The 22,835-nt window shown below is 45.1% G+C and overlaps 1 protein-coding gene across 1 annotated transcript in view; it reads left to right on the top strand.

Annotated features, from left to right (window-relative positions):
• THSD7A (thrombospondin type 1 domain containing 7A) overlaps positions 1 to 22,835 on the top strand; it is a 570,344-nt gene that overhangs the window by 527,081 nt on the left and 20,428 nt on the right. Inside the window, exons 21-25 of the mRNA XM_068235085.1 lie at positions 9,027 to 9,168; positions 11,358 to 11,473; positions 12,709 to 12,826; positions 13,559 to 13,704; positions 18,365 to 18,539. Of these exons, the coding sequence (XP_068091186.1) occupies positions 9,027 to 9,168; positions 11,358 to 11,473; positions 12,709 to 12,826; positions 13,559 to 13,704; positions 18,365 to 18,539 (697 nt within the window). The remainder of the gene's footprint in view (positions 1 to 9,026; positions 9,169 to 11,357; positions 11,474 to 12,708; positions 12,827 to 13,558; positions 13,705 to 18,364; positions 18,540 to 22,835) is intronic.

Here is a 22,835-nt window from a genome sequence, read left to right as displayed (position 1 = left end):
TGCTTACATCATTCTGACATTTGGGGGAAAATGGATTTATAGCTGCTCTCTCTCTCTCTCTCTCTCTCTCTCCCTCTCTCCTTCATTCTTGCAGAGGGTTCTTCTGCCTCTCCGGATCCCGGGACACGCCAAAAAGATCAGCAAAGGGCTGAAAGGTAGGGAGGGGTTAAGGTAGGTGGTGCCCTTTCGTCAGTAACAGAGTGCATATGGTAACAGCAGTCTCTGTTTCCTATACAGCGCAAGGAAACAGACGGCGGGACTGTCAGAACCTAGATCCAACTCCAGGAAGTCAAGCCGATCCCCACAACGCTCCAAGAGGAGAAGCCCATCCTCACATCGCTCTAAACGGAGAAGCCCATCCCCACATTACTCGAAGAGAAGGAGCCCATCCCCTTATCGTTCCAGGAGGAGAAGTCCTTCCCCCTATTACAGAAGGGATAGAGATAGAAGTAGATCGCATAGAAGACATAGGTCTAGATCAAGAAGAAGGTCAAGATCTTATGAACGTTCTTCTAAGAGATGTTGGGCTTGTGGCGAGCCGGTCATGCCTGGGAAGGCGGTATGCAGGAAATGTTTTGAGGATAGATCAAGAGAACCAGAACCCGCACCGGTAGACGTGTCGAACCTTATAAAGCAGGCGGTTCAGGAATCTATGAGGGAATATATAGCGGCAATGCCGATAATACCTTCTACCTCAATGGAACAACATCCACCTTCGGAGCCGGAGGATACGGATCAGTTAGACGTAGGGTTTGACTTTGCGCTAGTGGAGCCATTTGTCTGTGCAGTGAGACAGGCAATCGAATGGGAAGATGACGCAGAGCAAGACGATAAGCCTAAAAAGCAGAAGCAGTATTACGCCCATCTAAAGAACAAGATAACACCTTTTCCGTTGATGGAAGAAATCGCGGAAATAATTAAGGAGGAGTGGGAAAAGGCAGAAAAGAGACCGCCACTTCATAATAGGCTTGGAAAGTTATATCCGATGCAGGAACAAGATTCGAAACAGCTGGACAACCCTCCTACAGTAGATGCGTCAGTGATAAGACTTGCAAGGCCGACAACACTGCCTCGTGAGGATGCCGTTACATTTAGAGACGTAATGGACAGGAGAATAGACTCTGAATTAAAGAGAATCTACTCAACTGCTGGAGGAGCTGCCAGACCCGCGATAGCTTTGACATCAGTATCAAGAGCATTGAAAGTTTGGACGCAAAACATTGAGGAAGCGATTAGAGCAGAAGCGGACAGAGAAGCAATAATAACCGGTCTGGAGGACCTTAGGCTTTCAGCCGACTACATAGGGGAAGCTGCAGTCGATATAGTCAGATGTTCCGCAAGAACCATCTATTCATCAGTGGTGGCCAAAAGATCGTTATGGCTAAAAGCTTGGATGGCTGACCCTGCATCTCGCCAAGATTGGTGTAAAATTTCATACGACGGAGAACACCTATTTGGGGACGAAATGGATACGGCTATAAAAAGAGTGACCGGTGGGAAATCGGGACTAATTCCGCAGGACAGGAGGAACAAACGATTCTTCCCGCAGCAGTCCGGAAGATACCAGCAACAAAGGCTCAGAAATGCCAGGAGTTACAGACCGGGAAGAGAATTTAAGAGAAACTGGCAGAGCAGCCAGGGAAATCTGCAACGAATTACTAGGCAGAAGAATGCCACTAGGCAATCAACACCGCAACAGAAGTCTTTTTGACAATCAAAACCCCCAGACATGCCCAGTGGGGGGAAGACTACAGCATTTTGGACAAGTCTGGGCAGAAAATATAACCAACCCATGGGTTATAAGGACAGTGCGGCAGGGACACCGTTGGAAATTCAAATCAGGACCCCCGCAATCCAAGTTCGTCCCAACAAGAATACCAAAAGCAAAGGACAAGCAGAGAATCTTAACAGATTATATACAAACACTACTGGAAAAAAGGGCAATAGCTCCAGTCCCAGTGAGAGAAAGGAAACAAGGCCTGTACTCCCCATTATTCTTTGTACTGAAAAAGACAGGAGACTGGAGGCCTGTGTTGGACTTGAGACTCCTAAACCAGCACATCCTCTTGAAGAAATACAAGATGGAAACGCTACAGTCAATATTGCAGTGCATAAGAGGCTCGGACTGGATGCTCTCAGCGGATCTGGAGGATGCGTATCTGCATATCGCCATTGCTCCTCCGTTCCAGAAGTATCTCAGATTCGCGGTCGGAAGCAACCACTACCAGTTCGTGTGTCTTCCGTTCGGGATAAGCACGGCACCCCGAACATTTTCAAAGATTCTTCTCTCTCTTGTAGCCCTCCTCCGTTTGAAGGGACTTCGTCTATTCCACTACCTCGACGACCTATTGCTACTGTCCCACGAGATAGGCATAATCAAGCAACACAGAGAGGTACTAATGAACACTCTGAACCAATTCGGATGGAGGATCAATACGAACAAAAGTGTACTGGAACCGACTCAAGAGATGGTCTTCCTAGGGGCTCTGATAAACACACAGAGGAATTCGATAGCATTACCATCGGAAAAGATACAGAGAATTATAGCCAGGACCCGACGCATACAGTCATTGAGGAGCCTACCTGCGAGACAATGCATGAGCTACATAGGGGCTCTAACCTCTACTATCCCCATGGTCCGGTGGGCCCATTGGCACATGAGGCCTTTTCAATGGGGGTTTCTGTCCCAATGGGACAAAACGAATTTCAACCAAATCATATCATTAACACCTCTTATGAAAAACAGTCTATCATGGTGGACGATGGAGGAAAACCTGTGCAAGAATCATCTGATTCAGCCTGGAGTAATGACCATAATTACTACGGACGCCAGTGCGAGAGGTTGGGGAGCCCACTGCGACCATCTGAATGCCCAAGGTCGGTGGGAGACATATCAGGGACAGACACCCGCAAATATACTAGAGTTACGGGCAGCTTACAAGGCCCTACTGCATTTTCAGCCGCTAGTAATCGGCAAAACAGTACTACTGAGAATGGACAACTCAACGGCAGTAGCCTATATAAGGAGGCAAGGGGGGACACGAAGTCTACAGCTGTTACAGGAGTCTGCCAGAATCTTCCAGTTTGCAGAACAGAACATTTGGAACTTGAGAGCGGTTTACATTCCTGGTCGGATCAACACCACGGCGGACTACTTAAGCAGACACACCATAGACAACAACGAATGGTGCCTCTCTCAGGAAGTCTTTCAGAAAATATGCAAGAAGTGGGGAACGCCAGACCTGGATCTAATGGCGACCCCTCAGAACACGAAATGCAGCAGGTTCATAACCAGACACCAGTGCAGCAAAGCGACAGCGGTGGATGCCATCACAGCACCGTGGGATTCAAACCTGGCTTATGTGTATCCTCCAACACCGTTAATCTTCCGACTATTATTAAGAATACTTACAGAGGGGATCACAGTGATAGCTATAATACCACACTGGCCCAATCGGCCTTGGTTTCCGTTGCTGATGGAGATGAGCGTGTGTCCACCTCTTCCTTTGAATCCCAACCCCAAATTACTGCATCAGGGGGCAATACATCATCAGGATCCACAAAGACTGAATCTCATGGCTTGGAACCTGAGGGGCAAAGGCTAAGGGAGGAAGGCTGCTCAGAAGCAGTGATACAGACCATGCTGAGATCCAGAAAACCTACGACAAATAACACTTACAAAAGAGTATGGAATCGATTTCTCATACACTCCCAGGAAAAGGGATTTGACCCAATGAAACCAGAACCCCATCAGATACTGGATTTTCTACAGAAGGGCCTAGAGTTAGGTCTAGGATACCACACTCTAAAGGTCCATGCATCGGCTCTAACATCATTTACGGGAATAACCTGGGCCACTAATCCTTTAGTGAAGCAATTTATGAGGGCAGTTCTTAAGGTGAGGCCACCTAAAAAACCAGTCTTCCCCAAGTGGGACCTACCGCTAGTTCTCGATGTTTATTCCTGTCCACCCTTCCATCCCATCGAAGGCTGTAGCCTTTGGAATAAGACTCTTAAAGCAATCTTTCTAGTGGCAATAGCCTCTGCCAGACGCGTATCGGAGCTACAAGCACTGGGTTGTCAAGAACCATATCTAACGATCTTCCCAGACCGAATACTTCTAAGACCAGTTCAACAATTTATTCCAAAAGTATCAACGACATTCCATCTCAATCAAGATTGGACGTTACCTGCCTTTAACTTGGAGGACTCACAACAGCCACACCCATTAGATGTAGTGCATGCGGTAAAAAGTTACCTTCAAGCCACTGCAGATTTCAGAAAGACTGATAGATTGTGGGTAGTTCCGAGTGGCTGTAGGAAAGGTGAACCGGCATCAGTAAGAACGATAGCATCATGGCTAGTTAAAGCAATACAGTTAGCTTACAGAACTGTTAACTTAGTTCCGCCAGAACAGATTCTGGCACATTCCACGAGAAGTATCTCTACATCGTGGGCCGCATTCAATAAGGTTCCGGCCGATAAGATTTGCCAAGCGGCGAATTGGTCGACAATTCATACCTTTATGAGGCACTATAGAGTTGATATGACTTCACAATCATCTGCTTTGTTTGGAAGGGCTGTACTGTTGTCACATACTGAATGTTAAGTAAACTTTTGTTTGGTTGCACAGCAATTGGTCTCCCTCCCTTCTTTGTTCCTAGTTAAGTCCCAAGGGTGACGACATTAAAGCATAGGGAAAACGGAAAATTGTTACTTACCTATCGGTAATTTTCCTTTCCCGATGCTTGTATGTCGTCACACGTCCCCCCCCTTCTATGGGCTTCAGTGCTCGGGGTCACATAGACTGGGGAAGGGGATGAGCAACAAACATTTATATCTACAAGGTCCTATGGGGTAGAGGGGGCGGGGCATCTACCCAAGGGTGACGACATACAAGCATCGGGAAAGGAAAATTACCGATAGGTAAGTAACAATTTTCCGTTTTATGGCTGACAATCCTGCTTTAAAGACCTTTTCCCAATCCACTTTTCAGAACCTGTACACTTAGGGAATCCCAATAACGCAGACTTCCTCTTACTAAGCACATATTGCTGTTGTCGCGTTGTGATCGGCTAATGCACTGCACAATGCATGTTTGGTGTGATTGCATTATCGTCCCATGCGGTATGGTTGGATGGGGTTTGGCACATGGCCTGGCAGGTGCACAAGAGACATCCGTCCATCGGCCCGCGCTCTGCAGGCCCCGTAGATCCTGTATTCAGTGGATCCGGCTGAGCTGCGGGCGTCCGGAATCCTCAAAAGCGATCGTTCAGAGCAGGGATGGTCGTAGTCAGCCAACTTCGCTACATTGGAACTACGTGTACTTTTACGCAACTACGCTTCACCAAACTACGGCTTCGAAATCAAATATTCGCTTCGTATGCATTTCGTAGACTACGCGTTAAAATACGCAATTACATGTAGTGCGAAGCGTAGTGTATGCGAATGGTCATGCCGGTATACAGAAAATTTTATGCATTAGTTCCTCTTTAATTGATTATACCGGGAACTCTTCTATGCGTACATTCTACTTTCCAATGCGTACATTTGTAATCATACAATCACGCGGAAAATTAGACGTGAGTAACGCATTCGTAGTTCACTACACAATACACACGTTAACTACGCATAGTGGGCGTAAGCTACGCATAGCGGTACTTCTCTACGCCTACATTCGTAAGCGTAGTTTTGAAACCTCACCTACGAACTACGATGTGTAAATTCGCCCTGGCGTAGTTTCTGCTCATCCCTGGTTCAGAGCAGAAGTTTGAGAAGGAGCCGCGTAGCTGTGACACCACCTATCTGTGCCAAACAAGCCATCGTCCTAATTGAATATGTAATTCTCTGACTGGTAAAGAGAAAGGAGTTAATGAGATGACAGCAGCCGGCAGGGGGAGAATGCTAATCACTATTGTGTGTCTCTCATACTAATCGCAGGTACAGCTGGGCGGCTCAATCAGTATGGAAATGCTGTGCTGAGCTCTGATAGAGACAATGCGGTCTATGACAGGGGCTGTCAGCTAGCAAGAGGGACCCTCCAACCGTCCTGTATTCATAGGCAGAATTCATCAAGACAAGTGCTAAGAAAACAGGAGCAAACCTCAGAGCCACCAATCAGATTTCAGTCCTTAAACGACAACTGAAGTGAGAGGGATATGGAGGCTTCCATATTTATTTCCTTTTAAGCAATACCAGTTGCCTGGCTGTGCTGCTGATCATCTGCCTCTAAAGGCGCGTACACACGCCATACCGCCGGCAACAACAGGTCCGTCAGACCCTCCTGCTGAGAGGACCGACAGCGCGTACACACGTGCTACTGTCGGTTGAACGTCCGCCCAGCGGGAGGGTCTGACGGACCCATGGTATGGCGTGTGTACGCGCCTTAATACTTTCAGCCATACACCCTGAACAAGCATGCAGTAGATCAGGTGTTTCTGACATTATTGTCAGATCTGACAAGATTAGCTGCATGCTTGTTTCTGGTGTTATTCAGACACTACTGCAGCCAAATAGATCAGCAGGGCTGCCAGGCAACTAGTATTGTTTAAAAGAAAATAAATATGGCAGCCTCCATATCCCTCTCAATTCAGTATCCCTTTAAAGCAAACTGGAAGCAAAAATAAAAATGATATAATGAATTGTATGTGTAGTACGGATACGGAATAGCAAAGAAAAGTCTCATATTTTTATTTTCAGTTTATATAGGGTTTTTGTTTTTTTTAAATATTGCATCATATTTTCACAGTTGCAGTTTTAAAACCACACTCTGTCTTTAAGGCCCCGTTTACACTTAATCAGTTGCTCTCAGTTATAACTGAAAGGACAACTGATTTTCAAAGTAATGCCCATGTTTTCCTATGGCACAGTTAACACTTAACGCGTTTTAACTGAAATCTGTTTCACAATGCACTGCTATGGAGAAGAAAAAAAGGCCTTAAAGGGAACCAAAACTGAGGATATGGCTTTTTCCTTTTAAAATAATACCAGTTGCCTGACTCTCCTGCTGTTCCTGTGTCTCTAATACTTCCAGCTACAGCCCCTGAACAAGCATGCAGCAGATCAGGTGCTCTGACTGAAGTCAGACTGGATTAGCTGCAGGCTTGTTTCAGGTGTGTGATTCAGACACTATTGCAGCCAAAGAGATCAGTAAGACTGCCAGGCAACTGGTATTGTTTAAAAGGAAACATCCATATCTCTCTCAGTTAAGGTTCCCTTTAATCTATAAAACAAAGCAGAAATAATGACCCTTTGAACCTTCCTGTAGTAAAACCTTATCCCAAGCTGTCTCTTATTGTTTCTTGGCTGTTTAACTAACCTGCTGAGCGGTCTGGACGAGCTCAGCTCGTCCATTACCGCCAGAGGCTGCCGCTCAGGCCCTGCTGGGCCGATTTCCACCAAATAAAAAGCAGCACATGCAGCCAGCACTTTGCCAGCCGCGTGTGCTGCCTGATCGCCGCTGCAGCGCGGCGATCCGCCGCGTGCAGCGGCGAAAGAGGGTCCCCCCAGCCGCCCGAGCCCAGCGTAGCCGGAACAAACAGTTCCGGCCAGCGCTAAGGGCTGGATCGGAGGCGGCTGACGTCAGGACGTCGGCTGACGTCCATGACGTCACTCCGCTTGTCGCCATGGCGACGAGGTAAGCGAAACACGGAAGGCCGCTCATTGCGGCCTTCCGTGTTACTTCTGGCCGCCGGAGGCGATCGGAAGAACGCCTCCGGAGCGCCCTCTAGTGGGCTTTCATGCAGCCAACTTTCAGTTGGCTGCATGAAATAGTTTTTTTTTTATTTAAAAAAAACCCTCCCGCAGCCACCCTGGCGATTTAATCAGAACGCCAGGGTGGTTTAAGTACTTCAGAAAGCGGGACTGTATTCCACCCATCAAATACCTCAGAGAAGCTCTTTTGCAAAGCTAACAACTGAAGTTGTTTAACTCTTCCTGCACTGGAAAACAATATGAGACTCTTTTATGTGCTACTGTTGTTCTATTTCTTAGCTGTACTACACATACAATTAATTATAACATACTATTCATAAGTTTATTTTCACTTCAGATTTGCTTTGAAGGGAAGAAATCAAAAAGGCATTCTTATAGCCTCATTATTAAAATGTTGCTCCTCCTACTTCTTTGTATCTGTTTTGATAAAGCACCATTTCAGCAAAGCAGGGTGTGCAGAGATGGTCAGGGAAAAGCTAATGCTTCCAGATTGCTTGCAACTGTAATACAAATTGTATGCAGCCCGAAGCTGAACCAATCAAAATCAGCATGCAAATCGCAAGTTTGCATAACATTTGCATGCAAGGCAGAATTATTTGCATCTCATTAACCATCTTGCAGAAACCGACAAGAAGAACTGGAGGCTGCGGTCTTCCTGAAAACATCGGTCTATGCCCCGCCCAGTCATGTACAGCTGATAATGTGCTGCCAGGCAACAGCAGCTCCGCCCACGGAGCCTTCTGCTCACTTCCCCAGCTAGGTTCACATGACCACATGTTAAAAACGGGAATTCCAGCCCCCAAAGCTTTATTTAAAACAGAAAAATTGACATTGTGGCCTTTCTTGGCTCAGCTGTCAGACGATGCGTTTAGATCTGCGCCTGGAGGTGGGATTTGGGCCTCTGGCGTCTCTCAGCTGCTCCCTCAGGAAATACAGGCGGCCGACGGCCTAGAAATGGCTGAGCGAGCTCACAAAAAAGACCAGCGAAGGATTTACACAGCACCTCATTTGAATATGATAATTAAGTTGCTAACTTGGCTAAATACGGTCATTATGTCTGGAAGAGGCTCATTATCATGTAAATGGCGCCGTATTCTTCGTAATGACATGTTTAGCGCCTTAATTTCCGGCCCGCGTCTGAGGCTGTTGTGGGCTTAATTTGCCTGTCGGATGTGTGATGTGTGTTTGCCGACTTGCGGGAAAAGTGCTCATTAAACGCCAGTCTGTCCGCCTCACCCGGGTGCTTCATGTCGATGGTAAAATGTCTGTTTACTGTTCTCTGCACAACTGATGCTAGTTTTCTTGTTTTTCAGCCCTGCGATGGAACCGGTGTCCGCGAACGATCGGCCGTCCCCATACGGCAGGCCAAGGAAGGGAAGGCCTGTAATGTCGCAGGCGTGACTGAGCCATGCACGCTGAACAAGAACTGCTTCCACTACGAGTATAACGTGACAGGTACGGAGACGGGACGCTGACGGCAGCGCCGAGAGAGTTAGGCGTTTATGGTCGCCATTAACAGTACAATATTTTCTTCAGATGCGATCCTTCGATCCTATTTGTGAGATCATAAGTAATTGGAAGAAAATCATCGATTGATCGCAAAAACGGGACAATTATGCCAGTTTCTCTCTTCAGATATGATCATAAAGTCCACCACTCTGATTGACAAGATTCTGCATTCCAATCGACCATAGAATCGTTTCACGTAAATTTTTCTCCTCAAACTGTGTTGATTTCTGTACAATTCGATCTGAGGAAAATATTGTAATGGGCACCTTGAGGCCTCATTCACATCTAAGGCCCAGTGCACACCAAAAACCGCTAGCAGATCTGCAAAACGCTAGAGGTTTTTGAAGCAGATTTCAGAGCAATTCTAGGCAGGTTTTCTAAACATGCCTAGCGTATTTTGGAGTGTTTCTGTGTAGCAGATTTCATATATTGTTACAGTAAAGCTGTTACTGAACAGCTTCTGTAACAAAAACGCCTGGAAAACCGCTCAGATCTAGACAAGGCAAATAACATTTATATTGCGCTTTTCTCCTGGCAGATTTAAAGCGCCAGAGCTGCAGCCACTAGGACGCGCTCTATCGGCAGTAGCAGAGTTAAGGTTCGTATACACGTCCGATAAAGATCGTTCGTTACGAGCGATTCGTGACGTTTACACGATATTCAAATTAGACCGAAAAGATCGTTCGTAATGAACGATTGTGTACACACGTGAACGATATAAGTATAAAGTACTGAACGACGAACGATTAAAAAATGCGTGCGCAAACGGAAGTGACGTTATGACAGGCAATAAGAACATGCGTTATCGGACGATCTTTGTACACACTGCAACGATTGAACGATTATCTTTCGAAAAAATCCGCCGGGTTGGATCGGTCGGATTGAACGATAACGGTCGTTATCGTCCAAAAAAAGATCGTTGGAAAATTTGGAGCGCACGATTATCGGTCCGATTGTCGTTATCGTTCGTTTTTGAACGATCGTTATCGTACGTGTGTACTCAGCTTTAGGGAGACTTGCCTAAGGTCTCCTACTGAATAGGTGCTGGCTTACTGAACAGGCAGAGCCGAGATTCGAACCCTGGTCTCCTGCGTCAGAGGCAGAGCCCTTAACCATGACACCATCCAGCCACCACCTGGATAGCGTAATGGTTTTTCAGAGCTGTTTTCCACTTTCCTATACTTTAACATTGAGGCAGAAACGCCTCAGAAATCTAAAAAATGCTGCAGCCCCCGAGTTTGCGTTTGTGGAAAAAACGCCCCGCTCTGGTGTGCACCATCCCATTCACTTTCATTAGCCAAGCGGTTTTCCCCCTGCAAGCGTTTTAAAAAACGCTCCAGAACCGCTCTGGTGTGCAGCAGCCCTAAATTGTAACCACAAACTCAAGTGTTTTGGTGATTTTGTGCGGCTGGGCTTTTTCCCCCCTCCCGGTGCTCCACTTGCGTGCTGCGTTTTTGGTAAAAGCACTTTTGTAAGAGCGGGTTTGTAATTCACTCCCAGATGTAAGTCAGGAAATGAACTCTTTGACCTGGAAAAGAATAAATACAATATATGTATTATATATTCAGCCAGGGGCCAGCAGCACAACGTATTTATTCTTAAAAACGCGAACGCAATCGCTGCACAAAGCGATTTGGTGAGCATTTGCGTTTTTCCTATAACTTCCATTGAGGCAAAATTGGCCCAAAAATGGTCCGCGCACTGCTTTGCTGAACGCACAGCGCACAAACCGCGCTGATATGAACCTTCTCACAGAGATTCATGGCACAAGCGTTTTGTAGGTGATTTAAAAAATCGCCTGCGCTTGAAAAAAGGCTGAAAACGCCCCTAGTGTGAGCGAGCCCTCAAGGATTGTTCTGGCTATAAGCGATTGATTTCAAAAGTACTTAGTGAACGGCAGTTGCTCCGCCCAACTGCCAAAATAGGTGTAAAAAAAACAACATTTTAGCCTCACAAACATGACCGCACTGAGCCCCCATGTTGCAGATGAGCTTTCTAGCGGGTCTGGGGGAAGGGTGAATGGCATCATCTTTCTGCTCACATACCTGTGAGGGGCGTTTCCGTGACCACACTGTACCTGACACTGATTCGGAGTGAATAAGCTCCGCCTTCATCCTCCTGTTTGGTATTTGCAGACTGGAGCACGTGCCAGCTAAGTGAAAAAGCTGTTTGTGGTAATGGTGTCAAAACACGAATGTTGGACTGCGTACGAAGTGACGCCAAATCTGTGGACCTGAAGTTCTGCGAGGAGGTGGGTGTTTTATTATTTACAGATTTGCTAAGTTTAGTGGAACAATGGGATCAAAGGTGAAAATATAAAACAAATTATCACCCCCCCCCCCCCCCCGACACACATTTTTTTAAAATCAGACAAACGTGACATATCACAAATGAAAATGTAACCATTGTTTGAAAGGTTTGTTAAAGGATACCTGAAGTGACATGTGACATGATGAGATAGACATGGGTATGTACAATGCCTAGCACACAAATAACTATGCCACACAAATAACTATGCTGTGTTCCTTTTTTTTCTCTGCCTGAGGCCCAGTGCACACCAAAACCGCTAGCAGATCCGCAATACGCTGGCGGTTTTGGGAGCTGATTTAAGAGCGATTCTAGGTATGTTTAGAGAGGTTTTCTATACATGCCTAGCGGTTTTGGGTGCGTTTTTGTGTAGCAGATTACACATATTGTTACAGTAAAAGCTGTTACTGAACAGCTACTGTAACAAAAATGCCTGGCAAACCGCTCTGAAGTAGCGTTTTTCACAGCGGTTTGCGTTTTTCCTATACTTTGAGGACGAAACGCTTCCGAAAACCACAAACACGCAGCAGGAGGCGCGTTTGCGGCTTGTCAAAAACCTCAAACCGCTGGTGTGCACCATCCCATTGCAATACATTAGCCAAGCGTTTTTCCAGGCGGATGCAACCGGCGGATCGCTCCAAAAACCGCTTGGTGTGCACTGGGCCTTAAAGAGTTAAAAATCAGGTATGTAAGGAACAGTTTCTGTCAGGACTGGGTCAGACTACAGTGTGCCCCTCACTGATGAGGAATTACAACTATAAAACACTTTCCTAGCAGAAAATGGTTTCTGGGAGCAGAAAAGAGATAAAAGGTGTCAATAGTTCATAGATTTTAGCTCTGGCATACTTCAATGAATGTGTCATTGAGCAGAGACAAGGAAGCAGTAGAAACTTAAAAAGTAGATTTAAATATAAAATAAAACTGTGGGATAGCTAAAAAAGTTATTTCTAGAAGAGAGGATTGTTTATCTCCTCAGATTATTTTCACCTCGGGTATCCTTTAAGAACGAGTTTGGAACTTCCTATCAGCTTTGGAAATGCTTCGCTGAATGCTAATCTGAATAAAGTTTTTAAATTACATTAAATAATCAAAAGAGTTGCTTGGCACAGATCTATTCAATGGAAATGTTATAAGGAAACTAGAATTACGGGCTGACTGATCTCTTGCTTTTCCTCGCAGCTGGAGCTGGAGAAAACGTGGCAGATGAACATCTCCTGTGTGGTGGAATGTCCTGTGAACTGCCAGCTCTCTGATTGGTCAACCTGGTCAGAATGCTCCCGAACTTGTGGACTAGCAGGTTAGTCTCTAAATCTTTAAAAGATGCATTTACCATTGAAATCTTCCATCCATGAAAGTTTTGAATCAGGTGACAACATTTATTGGCTACTTTGTAGAAGATAAAGTTTCAATATCAAGATATAAGAATACTTTCTTTAACTCTCACATCCTGTGCGCCACACAAAGCTCTAAAACCAACGTCCAGGATTTCCTTCCTCTTGGCAGCACCCTTAGGGTCTCCCTCCATTAAACAAATAAACTTCCTCCTCTCCCCAAATAACCTTCTTGCTTGCTAGGAAGATGCTGCGTAATCATCCCATCTGGTTTTGGGATCTTATGAAAGAGAGCTACCATGTTCTCGCAATGGCCCAACTTCCTGTGGTGTCTTCTGGGAAAGGGGCGTGGCACATTATGCCAATTAGCCACCCTGCTGCTGTTTCCCATGGGAAGGGGCGTGGCTAATTGTCTGCCCTCCTGCTTAATCCTGTGGGAGTGTCATTGGCTGTACTGCAAGGTCTGAGGGATGCACCATTTGGATAGGCAGAGCCAGCATGCTCCTGACCCTCTCTCCCATTGTTCCCCATGGGGAGGGAATAAATTATGGGATGTAAACATGTGATCACACTGTGCGAGGGGTTTCTCCAAAATATCAGCCATACGGATATCCCTGATGATCTTTTCAAGAAAAGGTAAAAATTTCTTGTGGAAAAGGGGATATGAATAACTTTGCTTTTGTTTTTTTTACCTGCAGGGAAAATGATGCGGAAAAGAAAGGTGATCCAGCCAGCTCAGGGAGATGGACGGCCGTGTCCCTCTCATGTGGAGCAATCAAAGCCATGTTCGGTGAAACCGTGTTACCGATGGCGCTACGGACGTTGGTCTCCGTGTGCAGTGGAGGTACCGTCCGTAGGATGCGATGACTTATAGCATAAATGAATGTATAAGCTTCAAAAGGATTAAAGCAAATCCGAATCAGGAAGGGAAGGACAGTTAGATACTTACCTCAGTAGTTAGAAGCCTTGGGATGGTTCAGAGGCTTCCCAGATGATCGCAGAGCCCTCTGTTCCCACGCCGGGTCCCTCTTCATCTTCTAACCACGCTACCAACCACAGACAAGGGCATCAGTTTTGGGCGTTGGTTTTTCCTCTGTGCTTGAGTGCTTCAGTCTACTGCGCATGCGTGAAACTTACTCATGCATGCCCGCTCCGGAAACGTCCTTCCACAGCTCATGGCCAGAAGAAACCTGTTTGATTCGCTTTTGTTGAATAGAAGTAGAGGGATCCAGCATTGGAACAGGGGGGTCTACGAGGACCCTGGAATCCTCTGGACCACCCAGAGTCATTCCCTTACTGAGGTAAGTATATCATGTTTTACTTTAGGTGGCCTCTAAAGCTTAGCTCCACTAGTGATGGTTAACGGGATGATAGTATTTCCAAGTTGACTCAAATTTTATGCAAAATTTAGTCAGCTTGGAACTGGAAGAACCAAATGCAGCAGTTATTTCATTTCATTGGTCCATTTCCAAGCTGCCTTCATCTGTGCTGGCAACAGCCCAGGTCTGCGATTACCCTAATATCGCATTAACAATAATATTGTGACGCATTGCACCATTGGCTCCTGGCTGTGTTCTCGGCTTTTGGGGTCTTTGGCCTACTTGTCCACATCTCTCAAGGACCAATAGACAATTTTACAGACTTTGACAGATGGACAGAACTCACCCTCTAGTTCATTTCTGGGAGTGAATCTGTTGTTTATCTGTGTGTCTTAAGGGGTCTACTGGTAAAGAAGAAGCAAACTTTAAAGTCAGTTTTAAAAATCCGATCTTTTTAAGATTCCTGTTTATCAATGATAGAAAACATCTTGATAACACAACAGTTTTACAAATTATGTTGAGTTGATGAATCAATCAACATGCATTAAAGTGGACCCAAACTAAAAATGCAAGATTTCAGAAATAAAATCTATTTTCTAAATTATAATAATAAATAGCAGCCTTTTTTCAGCTGCATGATGGCAAATATAAAATATTTTACATTTATTGGAGGAACCCATCTCCCTTCCTTTCATATTGCCGGGACAGAATCCGGCAAACTGGTGGAGTAGATGGTGTCCAGCAAAGGAGGAATTGCTAATGGCTGCCCCCAGTATAACCCTAGTTATGCAAAGACGAGGGTGAAAAGCATGCACTGAAATGCTCATAGGCTTGAAGGAGTGTTTATTTATCTTTGTATGTGTCAGAGTGGTGCAACTAAATATTTTGAATTAAATAAATGTTTGGTTTGGGTCCGCTTTAAGAAGGGACTACTGCTTAAGATTTTCGTTAAGTTTAATTTTTAAAATCAAATCTGATATATACTCGATTAAAAATCGGGGGTAGTGTATAAAGGCCTTAATATAAAGATAACTTAGAGGAGGAAAAAAGGTCACCCACGCCACATGAATAGCACCACTCAGACAACACCCAATTATGTTTAAAGTGATTGTCCGGCAAAACAAAAACAAAACATAAGTTTCACTTACCTGGGGCTTCTACCAGCCCCATGCAGCCATCCTGTGCCCTCGTAGTCACTCACTGCTGCTCCAGTCCCCCGCCCCCAGCTAGTTCTGCTTCTACCAGCCTCATGCAGCCATCCTGTGCCCTCGTAGTCACTCACTGCTGCTCCAGTCCCCCGCCGCCAGCTAGTTCTGCTTCTACCAGCCCCATGCAGCCATCCTGTGCCCTCGTAGTCACTCACTGCTGCTCTAGTCCCCCACCACCAGCTAGTTCTGCTTCTACCAGCCCCATGCAGCCATCCTGTGCCCTCGTAGCCACTCACTGCTGCTCCAGTCCCCCGCTGGCAGCTAGTTCTGCTTCTACCAGCCCCATGCAGCCATCCTGTGCCCTCGTAGTCACTCACTGCTGCTCCAGTCCCCCGCCGCCAGCTAGTTCTGCTTCTGCCAGCCCCATGCAGCCATCCTGTGCTCTCGTAGTCACTCACTGCTGCTCCAGTCCCCCGCCACCAGCTAGTTCTGCTTCTACCAGCCCCATGCAGCCATCCTGTGCCTTCGTAGTCACTCACTGCTGCTCTGGTCCCTCTCCTCCAGCTAGTTTTGTTTTTGCCGACCTCGGGGTCGGCGGGCCGCATTATGTACATTTTAACGCATTCCTGCTGGTGCAGGAACATTAACACATACATTTTTATGCATTACTGGTTCAACCAACCACTATCGCGTAAAAATGTATGTGTTAATGTTCCTGCACCAGCAGGAATGCATAAAAATGTACGCAATGTGGCCCGCCGACCCCGAGGTCGGCAAAAACAAAACTAGCTGGAGGAGAGGGACCAGAGCAGCAGTGAGTGACTACGAAGGCACAGGATGGCTGCATGTGGCTGGTAGAAGCAGAACTAGCTGGCGGCGGGGGACTGGAGCAGCAGTGAGTGACTATGAAGGCACAGGATGGCTGCATGGGGCTGGTAGAAGCCCCAGGTAAGTGAAACTCCATTTTTTTTTTTTTTTTTTTTTTTTGCCGGACAATCACTATAAGCAATACATTTTTTTTACATCAGTTTTGTCAAAACACATTAATCACAAAAGTTTAAAAGGAATTAAAAGGCTTGACCCCATCTGTAATCCAAAAATATGTGTATAGTAGTTGAGTAAATACAGGATCTTCTCAAAAAATTAGCATATTGTGATAAAGTTCATTATTTTCTGTAATGTACTGATAAACATTAGACTTTCATATATTTTAGATTCAAATACACACAACTGAAGTAGTTCAAGCCTTTTATTGTTTTAATATTGATGATTTTGGCATACAGCTCATGAAAACCCAAATTTCCTATCTCAAAAAATTAGCATATTTCATCCGACCAATAAAAGAAAAGTGTTTTTAAAACAAAAAAAGTCAACCTTCAAATAATTATGTTCAGTTATGCACTCAATACTTGGTCGGGAATCCTTTTTGCAGAAATGACTGCTTCAATGCGGCGTGGCATGGAGGCAATCAGCCTGTGGCACTGCTCAGGTGTTATGGAGGCCCAGGATGCTTCGATAGCGGCCTTAAGCTCATCCAGAGTGTTGGGTCTTGCGTCTCTCAACTTTCTCTTCACAATATCCCACAGATTCACTATGGGGTTCAGGTCAGGAGAGTTGGCAGGCCAATTGAGCACAGTAATACCATGGTCAGTAAACCATTTACCAGTGGTTTTGGCACTGTGAGCAGGTGCCAGGTCGTGCTGAAAAATGAAATCTTCATCTCCATAAAGCTTTTCAGCAGATGGAAGCATGAAGTGCTCCAAAATCTCCTGATAGCTAGCTGCATTGACCCTGCCCTTGATAAAACACAGTGGACCAACACCAGCAGCTGACATGGCACCCCAGACCATCACTGACTGTGGGTACTTGACACTGGACTTCAGGCATTTTGGCATTTCCCTCTCCCCAGTCTTCCTCCAGACTCTGGCACCTTGATTTCCGAATGACATGTAAAAGTTGCTTTCATCCGAAAAAAGTACTTTGGACCACTGAGCAACAGTCCAGTGCTGCTTCTCTGTAGCCCAGGTCAGGCGCTTCTGCCGCTGTTACTGGTTCAAAACTGGGTTCATGCTTCCATCTGCTGAAAAGCTTTATGGAGATGAAGATTTCATTGTTCAGCACGACCTGGCACCTGCTCACAGTACCAAAACCACTGGTAAATGGTTTACTGACCATGGTATTACTGTGCTCAATTGGCCTGCCAACTCTCCTGACCTGAACCCCATAGAGAATCTGTGGGATATTGTGAAGAGAAAGTTGAGAGACGCAAGACCCAACACTCTGGATGAGCTTAAGGCCGCTATCGAAGCATCCTGGGCTTCCATAACACCTGAGCAGTGCCACAGGCTGATTGCCTCCATGCCACGCCGCATTGAAGCAGTCATTTCTGCAAAAGGATTCCCAACCAAGTATTGAGTGCATAACTGAACATAATTATTTGAAGGTTGACTTTTTTTGTTTTAAAAACACTTTTCTTTTATTGGTCGGATGAAATATGCTAATTTTTTGAGATAGGAAATTTGGGTTTTCATAAGCTGTATGCCAAAATCATCAATATTAAAACAATAAAAGGCTTGAACTACTTCAGTTGTGTGTATTTGAATCTAAAATATATGAATGTCTAATGTTTATCAGTACATTACAGAAAATAATGAACTTTATCACAATATGCTAATTTTTTTAGAAGATCCTGTACATACAAGTAAAGTTATTAGTGCAACAAAACAAAACATGTAAACAATATAACCAGTATATACAACTATTTAGAGAAAAGTGACGGTGCTAGCTTATGACGCTGGTAGGTGACCACATAGTGGATTTTAAAAGTGAATACTTAGCCCAGGTTGGTATGGACAACCAGGGAGGATCAAGGAGAGGAAGGTAACTGTGTGAGGTCAGGGTGGACAAGTCCACCAGTACTACTGCCATCACCCACTTTTTCAAGACTATGATTCTGTGCATGAAGATAATGTAGACAATGGAACCAGATTGTTCTGTGATTTCATATACTGTAAGATGTTCCTCATGTTCCCACCAGGATGCACAATGTGGTGAAGGCATTCGATTCAGGAACATCTCCTGCGTGGTCTATGATGGGACCTCAGATGACTCTGGGAAAGTGGTGGATGAAGAGTTCTGTGCAGACATCGAACTTGTGGTGAATGGTGATAAGAACATTGTACTGGAGGAGGCTTGTACTGTCCCATGTCCGGGTAAGTGTGGAGCACCACATGCCACAGATATGAGGGAAAGCTCTAGGTAAAGAGCAACTGTCTTGTTGACTTTCTCAGTGAATGGTTAATAGTTATCCAGGAAGTGTCGGGACTGATCTACATCTGTTCCTGTGGCGGTTCTCGCTCCTTAAGCTATGTACACATGAGCTATATTTGTAGCTGTCGCTAGCACACGGGAGCGTGTGCGCGACAGCTCGTTGCCAAGTCCCTCTACATCCACACGGCAGCAGAGGGATTAGCGATGTGGCGGAAGCTGTCGCAGAGGTTCCTCCCCCCCGCCAGAAGCTCTGTGTGCTGTGTGTGGGTTTCTGTCGCTAGTCCGCATACACATGCGGACTACCGACAGTTTGACGAAGTTGCGGCGACAGCTGTAGCCGGCGATTGAACATGTCAATCACCTGGCAACAGCTCCGACGGGCGACGGTTCGGGGCGCGCGCGTCATACACGTGGGCAACCTGTCGCCGCAACACGCGCGTGCCACGTGGTTGCGGCAACAGCCGTACCCCGTGTGTATGAGGCTTGACTCACATGGCCCACTTCCCTTCTAATTGACATCCAGATCCTCACTTCCTTTGCTGGTTTCGGGTGATAGTCACCTAGTTCAGGGTTTTTCGACCCTGTCTTCAAGTACCACCAACAGTGCATGTTTTGTAGAAATCCATTGAGGTAGTTAATCAGCTCTGCTGAGACACTAATTACCTCACCTGTGCATGTTTGTGGTTTTCTGCAAAACATGTACTGTTGGTGGGCCTTGAGGACAGTGGTGTGAAAAACTATTTCCCCTTCCTGATTTCTTATTCTTTTGCATGTTTGTCACACTTAAATGTTTCTGCTCATCAAAAACCATTAACTATTAGTCAATGATAACATAATTGAACACAAAATGTAGTTTAAAATGATGGTTTTTATTATTTAGCGAGAAAAAAAACCTCAAAACCTACATGGCCCTGTGTGAAAAAGAAATTGCCCCCTGAACCTAATCACTAGTTGGGCCACCCTTAGCAGCAATAACTGCAATCAAGCGTTTGCGATAACTTGCAACAAGTCTTTTACAGCGCTCTGGAGGAATTTTAGCCCACTCATCTTTGCAGAATTGTTGTAATTCAGCTTTATTTGAGGGTTTTCTAGCATGAACCGCCTTTTTAAGGTCATGCCACAACATCTCAATAGGATTCAGGTCAGGACTTTGACTAGGCCACTCCAAAGTCTTCATTTTGTTTTTCTTCAGCCATTCAGAGGTGGATTTGCTGGTGTGTTTTGGGTCATTGTCCTGCTGCAGCACCCAAGATCGCTTCAGCTTGAGTTGACGAACAGATGGCCGGACATTCTCCTTCAGGATTTTTTGGTAGACAGTAGAATTCATGGTTTCATCTATCACAGCAAGCCTTCCAGGTCCTGAAGCAGCAAAACAACCACAGACCATCACACTACCACCACCATATTTTACTGTTGGTATGATGTTCTTTTGCTGAAATGCTGTGTTACTTCTACGCCAGATCTAACAGGACACGCACCTTCCAAAAAGTTCAACTTTTGTCTCGTCAGTCCACAAGGTATTTTCCCAAAAGTCTTGGCAATCATTGAGATGTTTTTTAGCAAAATTGAGATGAGCCTTAATGTTTTTTTTTATATACTAATGTCACCAGGCGCTGATGGGTTCTTAGCTAGATGAGCAGCGTTGTAAGACACGGGATCCCTTAAAACCCGAAAAGTAAATCGCAATGGTGTATTAAGTCTAACACGCGCTAAAAGACATAAGTAGTTTTTATTCAATGTTAATGCATTCAACAAAACTTCACCTCACACTTCATCCTATTCATAACACAGCCATACAACCTAATAGAAGGGCCCTTCCAAATATACTTCTTTCTAAATGTGCACAAAAAATTAAAAAGGTAAAAAATCAAAATCACAATAAAAATTGTAAAAAATCCTCATATGGGTGAAAAATGCTATTGATTAGACTTGTTGTGTGCAGACCAAAGTAGCGTCTGCCAACCTCAACAGGGTATAGTCTATACACACTCAGAGTTCCAACTTACGGTACCGCAGAGCCTCTGATCACATTAAGCACTACTGCTGGTTTCTCCGGAGCTTCCTGGCAGTCTGATTTACTGCCCCAAAGTCCAGCGTGTTCCCACGATACTGACAGCCCTCAGTCTCTCCGTCCTTCCAGGCGGATTTACCGCCAGAGAGTCCGGTCTCCTTGTAACAACCTGTCCGTGTGTTGCTGGTATCCGGGTGCGGCCTGCGTCACTTCCTGCTGCTAAACACCGAGGTCCGCTCGCCACACTTCCGTCCAATCAGCTGAGTCCACACAGTTGCTTTGGGTGACGTCACCACTCCGGTCTCTTGGATCTCTATGTGAAAAACGGCCGTTGCGCGCTCCACGCACGTCTCTCATCCAAGGCCAGTCAACTTGTTACAGATCAAATGGATATGTTAAAACCTCTACGCGTTTCTGCCAATCAGCGTTGGCCTTCTTCAGGAGGGTTTCCTTGACAATCTGAGGCTGCCATCTCTCACACTGCTTTTATGTGTCAAAAGTGGTTACCACCCCTCAGTTTAATGAGGTCAGGGGTCACAATTTCAATAGCGTTTTTTTTTACTACACAGTAAGTGTTTATCCATATATTCCTATTTATTCCATATTCCACCAAGTGGATAATACATTCTTGTATCAACATTATTCAGTACCTAAATACATTACTCAAATCACAATCTCCACCCACACGTATACAATCAAACCTCTAGCCCTCCATTTATCCTACTATGGCAAACATCTCATATATTTACAGAATCTAATTTCTCCTGTATTACCTGATGGATAAAAAGATAAAAATTCAACTTCATAAACATTACTTAAAAAACGCAAAGAATTCCATTTCGCTGTTGAGTCCCTTAGGGATTAGTGTATCAAGCTGAAAGATCCATTTTGATTCATGTCTTGACATTTTATCTATATAATTGCCTCCCCTCTCACTGCGTTCCACTGCTTTAAGACCAAAAAAGATAGTCCCCCCTACACGGCCCCCATGTTGTTCTTTGTAGTGCTTGGATAACGGGTGTCCTTCATATTTGTTCTTAATATTATTAAAGTGCTCTCCTACCCTCCTCTGAAGGGACCTCTTAGTTCTCCCCACATATCTTTTCTGACAAGGACATTGTATACAGTAAATGACACCACATGAAGTGCATGTCATTGAATCCCTGATTCTATATTTTACAGAATCCATTGCCTCAATCTCTACTATCCTACCTGGATTTCTAGTCCTCTTACAATTGAGGCATATTCCACATCTAATAAAACCCCCCTTGCCTTTCCTGGCACCGTCCCTCCCCACCTCTTTCCTTTCATTAGCTGCTGTAGCTATAGAGAGTCCTAGGTTGGGTGCCCTCCTGAATATCATCTTTGGAATATCAGGCAATTTTTCACCTAGAAACTTGTCTTCCTTTAATACCTCCCAGTGTTTACGGATAATATTTGATATTTTATTTGATTGGGATGTGTATTGCAAGACAATACTAAAATCATTTTCCTCCCAGCTTGATTCTCGCTTGGGGCCTAATAGGCTGTCTCGGTCTTTTTGTCGAACAGCGACCTTGGATTCCACAACACGTTGTTCCGGGTAACCCTTCTCCAAAAGGCAAGTCACAAGTTGCTCCGCCTCCCGATCATATTCCTCAACATTTGTACAGTTGCGGCGGAGTCTCGTGAACTGCCCCTTGGGGATGTTATTTAACCAACGTGGAAGGTGACAGCTAGTATATAAAATATAGCTATTCACTGCCACTGGTTTATGAAACGTCCTGGTGTTTAGACAGTCATTCTCCACATATAATTCCAAATCTAAAAAATTCACAGTATCCTTACTACTATCAGCAGTAAATTTAATGTTCCAATCATTTACATTAATTTCCTCAATAAACCTATGCAATGATGAAACATCAGCCTTCCAAATCAACAGTACGTCATCAATGAAACGGCGCCAGAGGACCAGGTTCGCACCCGGGCCGCAGTCCCCATAAATGCGGCTCTCTTCCCAATGGGACATAAATAAATTTGCATAAGCGGGTGCAAACCTGGTCCCCATCGCCGTCCCACTCATCTGCAGATACCAGATGTTATCATGTTGGAAATAATTGTGCTCCAGGACGAATTGTATCGATCTTAATAAAAAATCCCTCTGTGTTGGGTTAATAGTATCATCCCCATCCAAGTAAAATTGCACAGCATCCAAACCTCTTTTGTGATCTATTATGGTATACAATGA

This window comes from Hyperolius riggenbachi, chromosome 5 (genome assembly GCF_040937935.1).
Source record: "Hyperolius riggenbachi isolate aHypRig1 chromosome 5, aHypRig1.pri, whole genome shotgun sequence".
In the NCBI taxonomy this organism is placed as follows: Eukaryota; Metazoa; Chordata; class Amphibia; order Anura; family Hyperoliidae; genus Hyperolius; species Hyperolius riggenbachi.
This window is presented reverse-complemented; position numbering and strand designations above follow the sequence as displayed.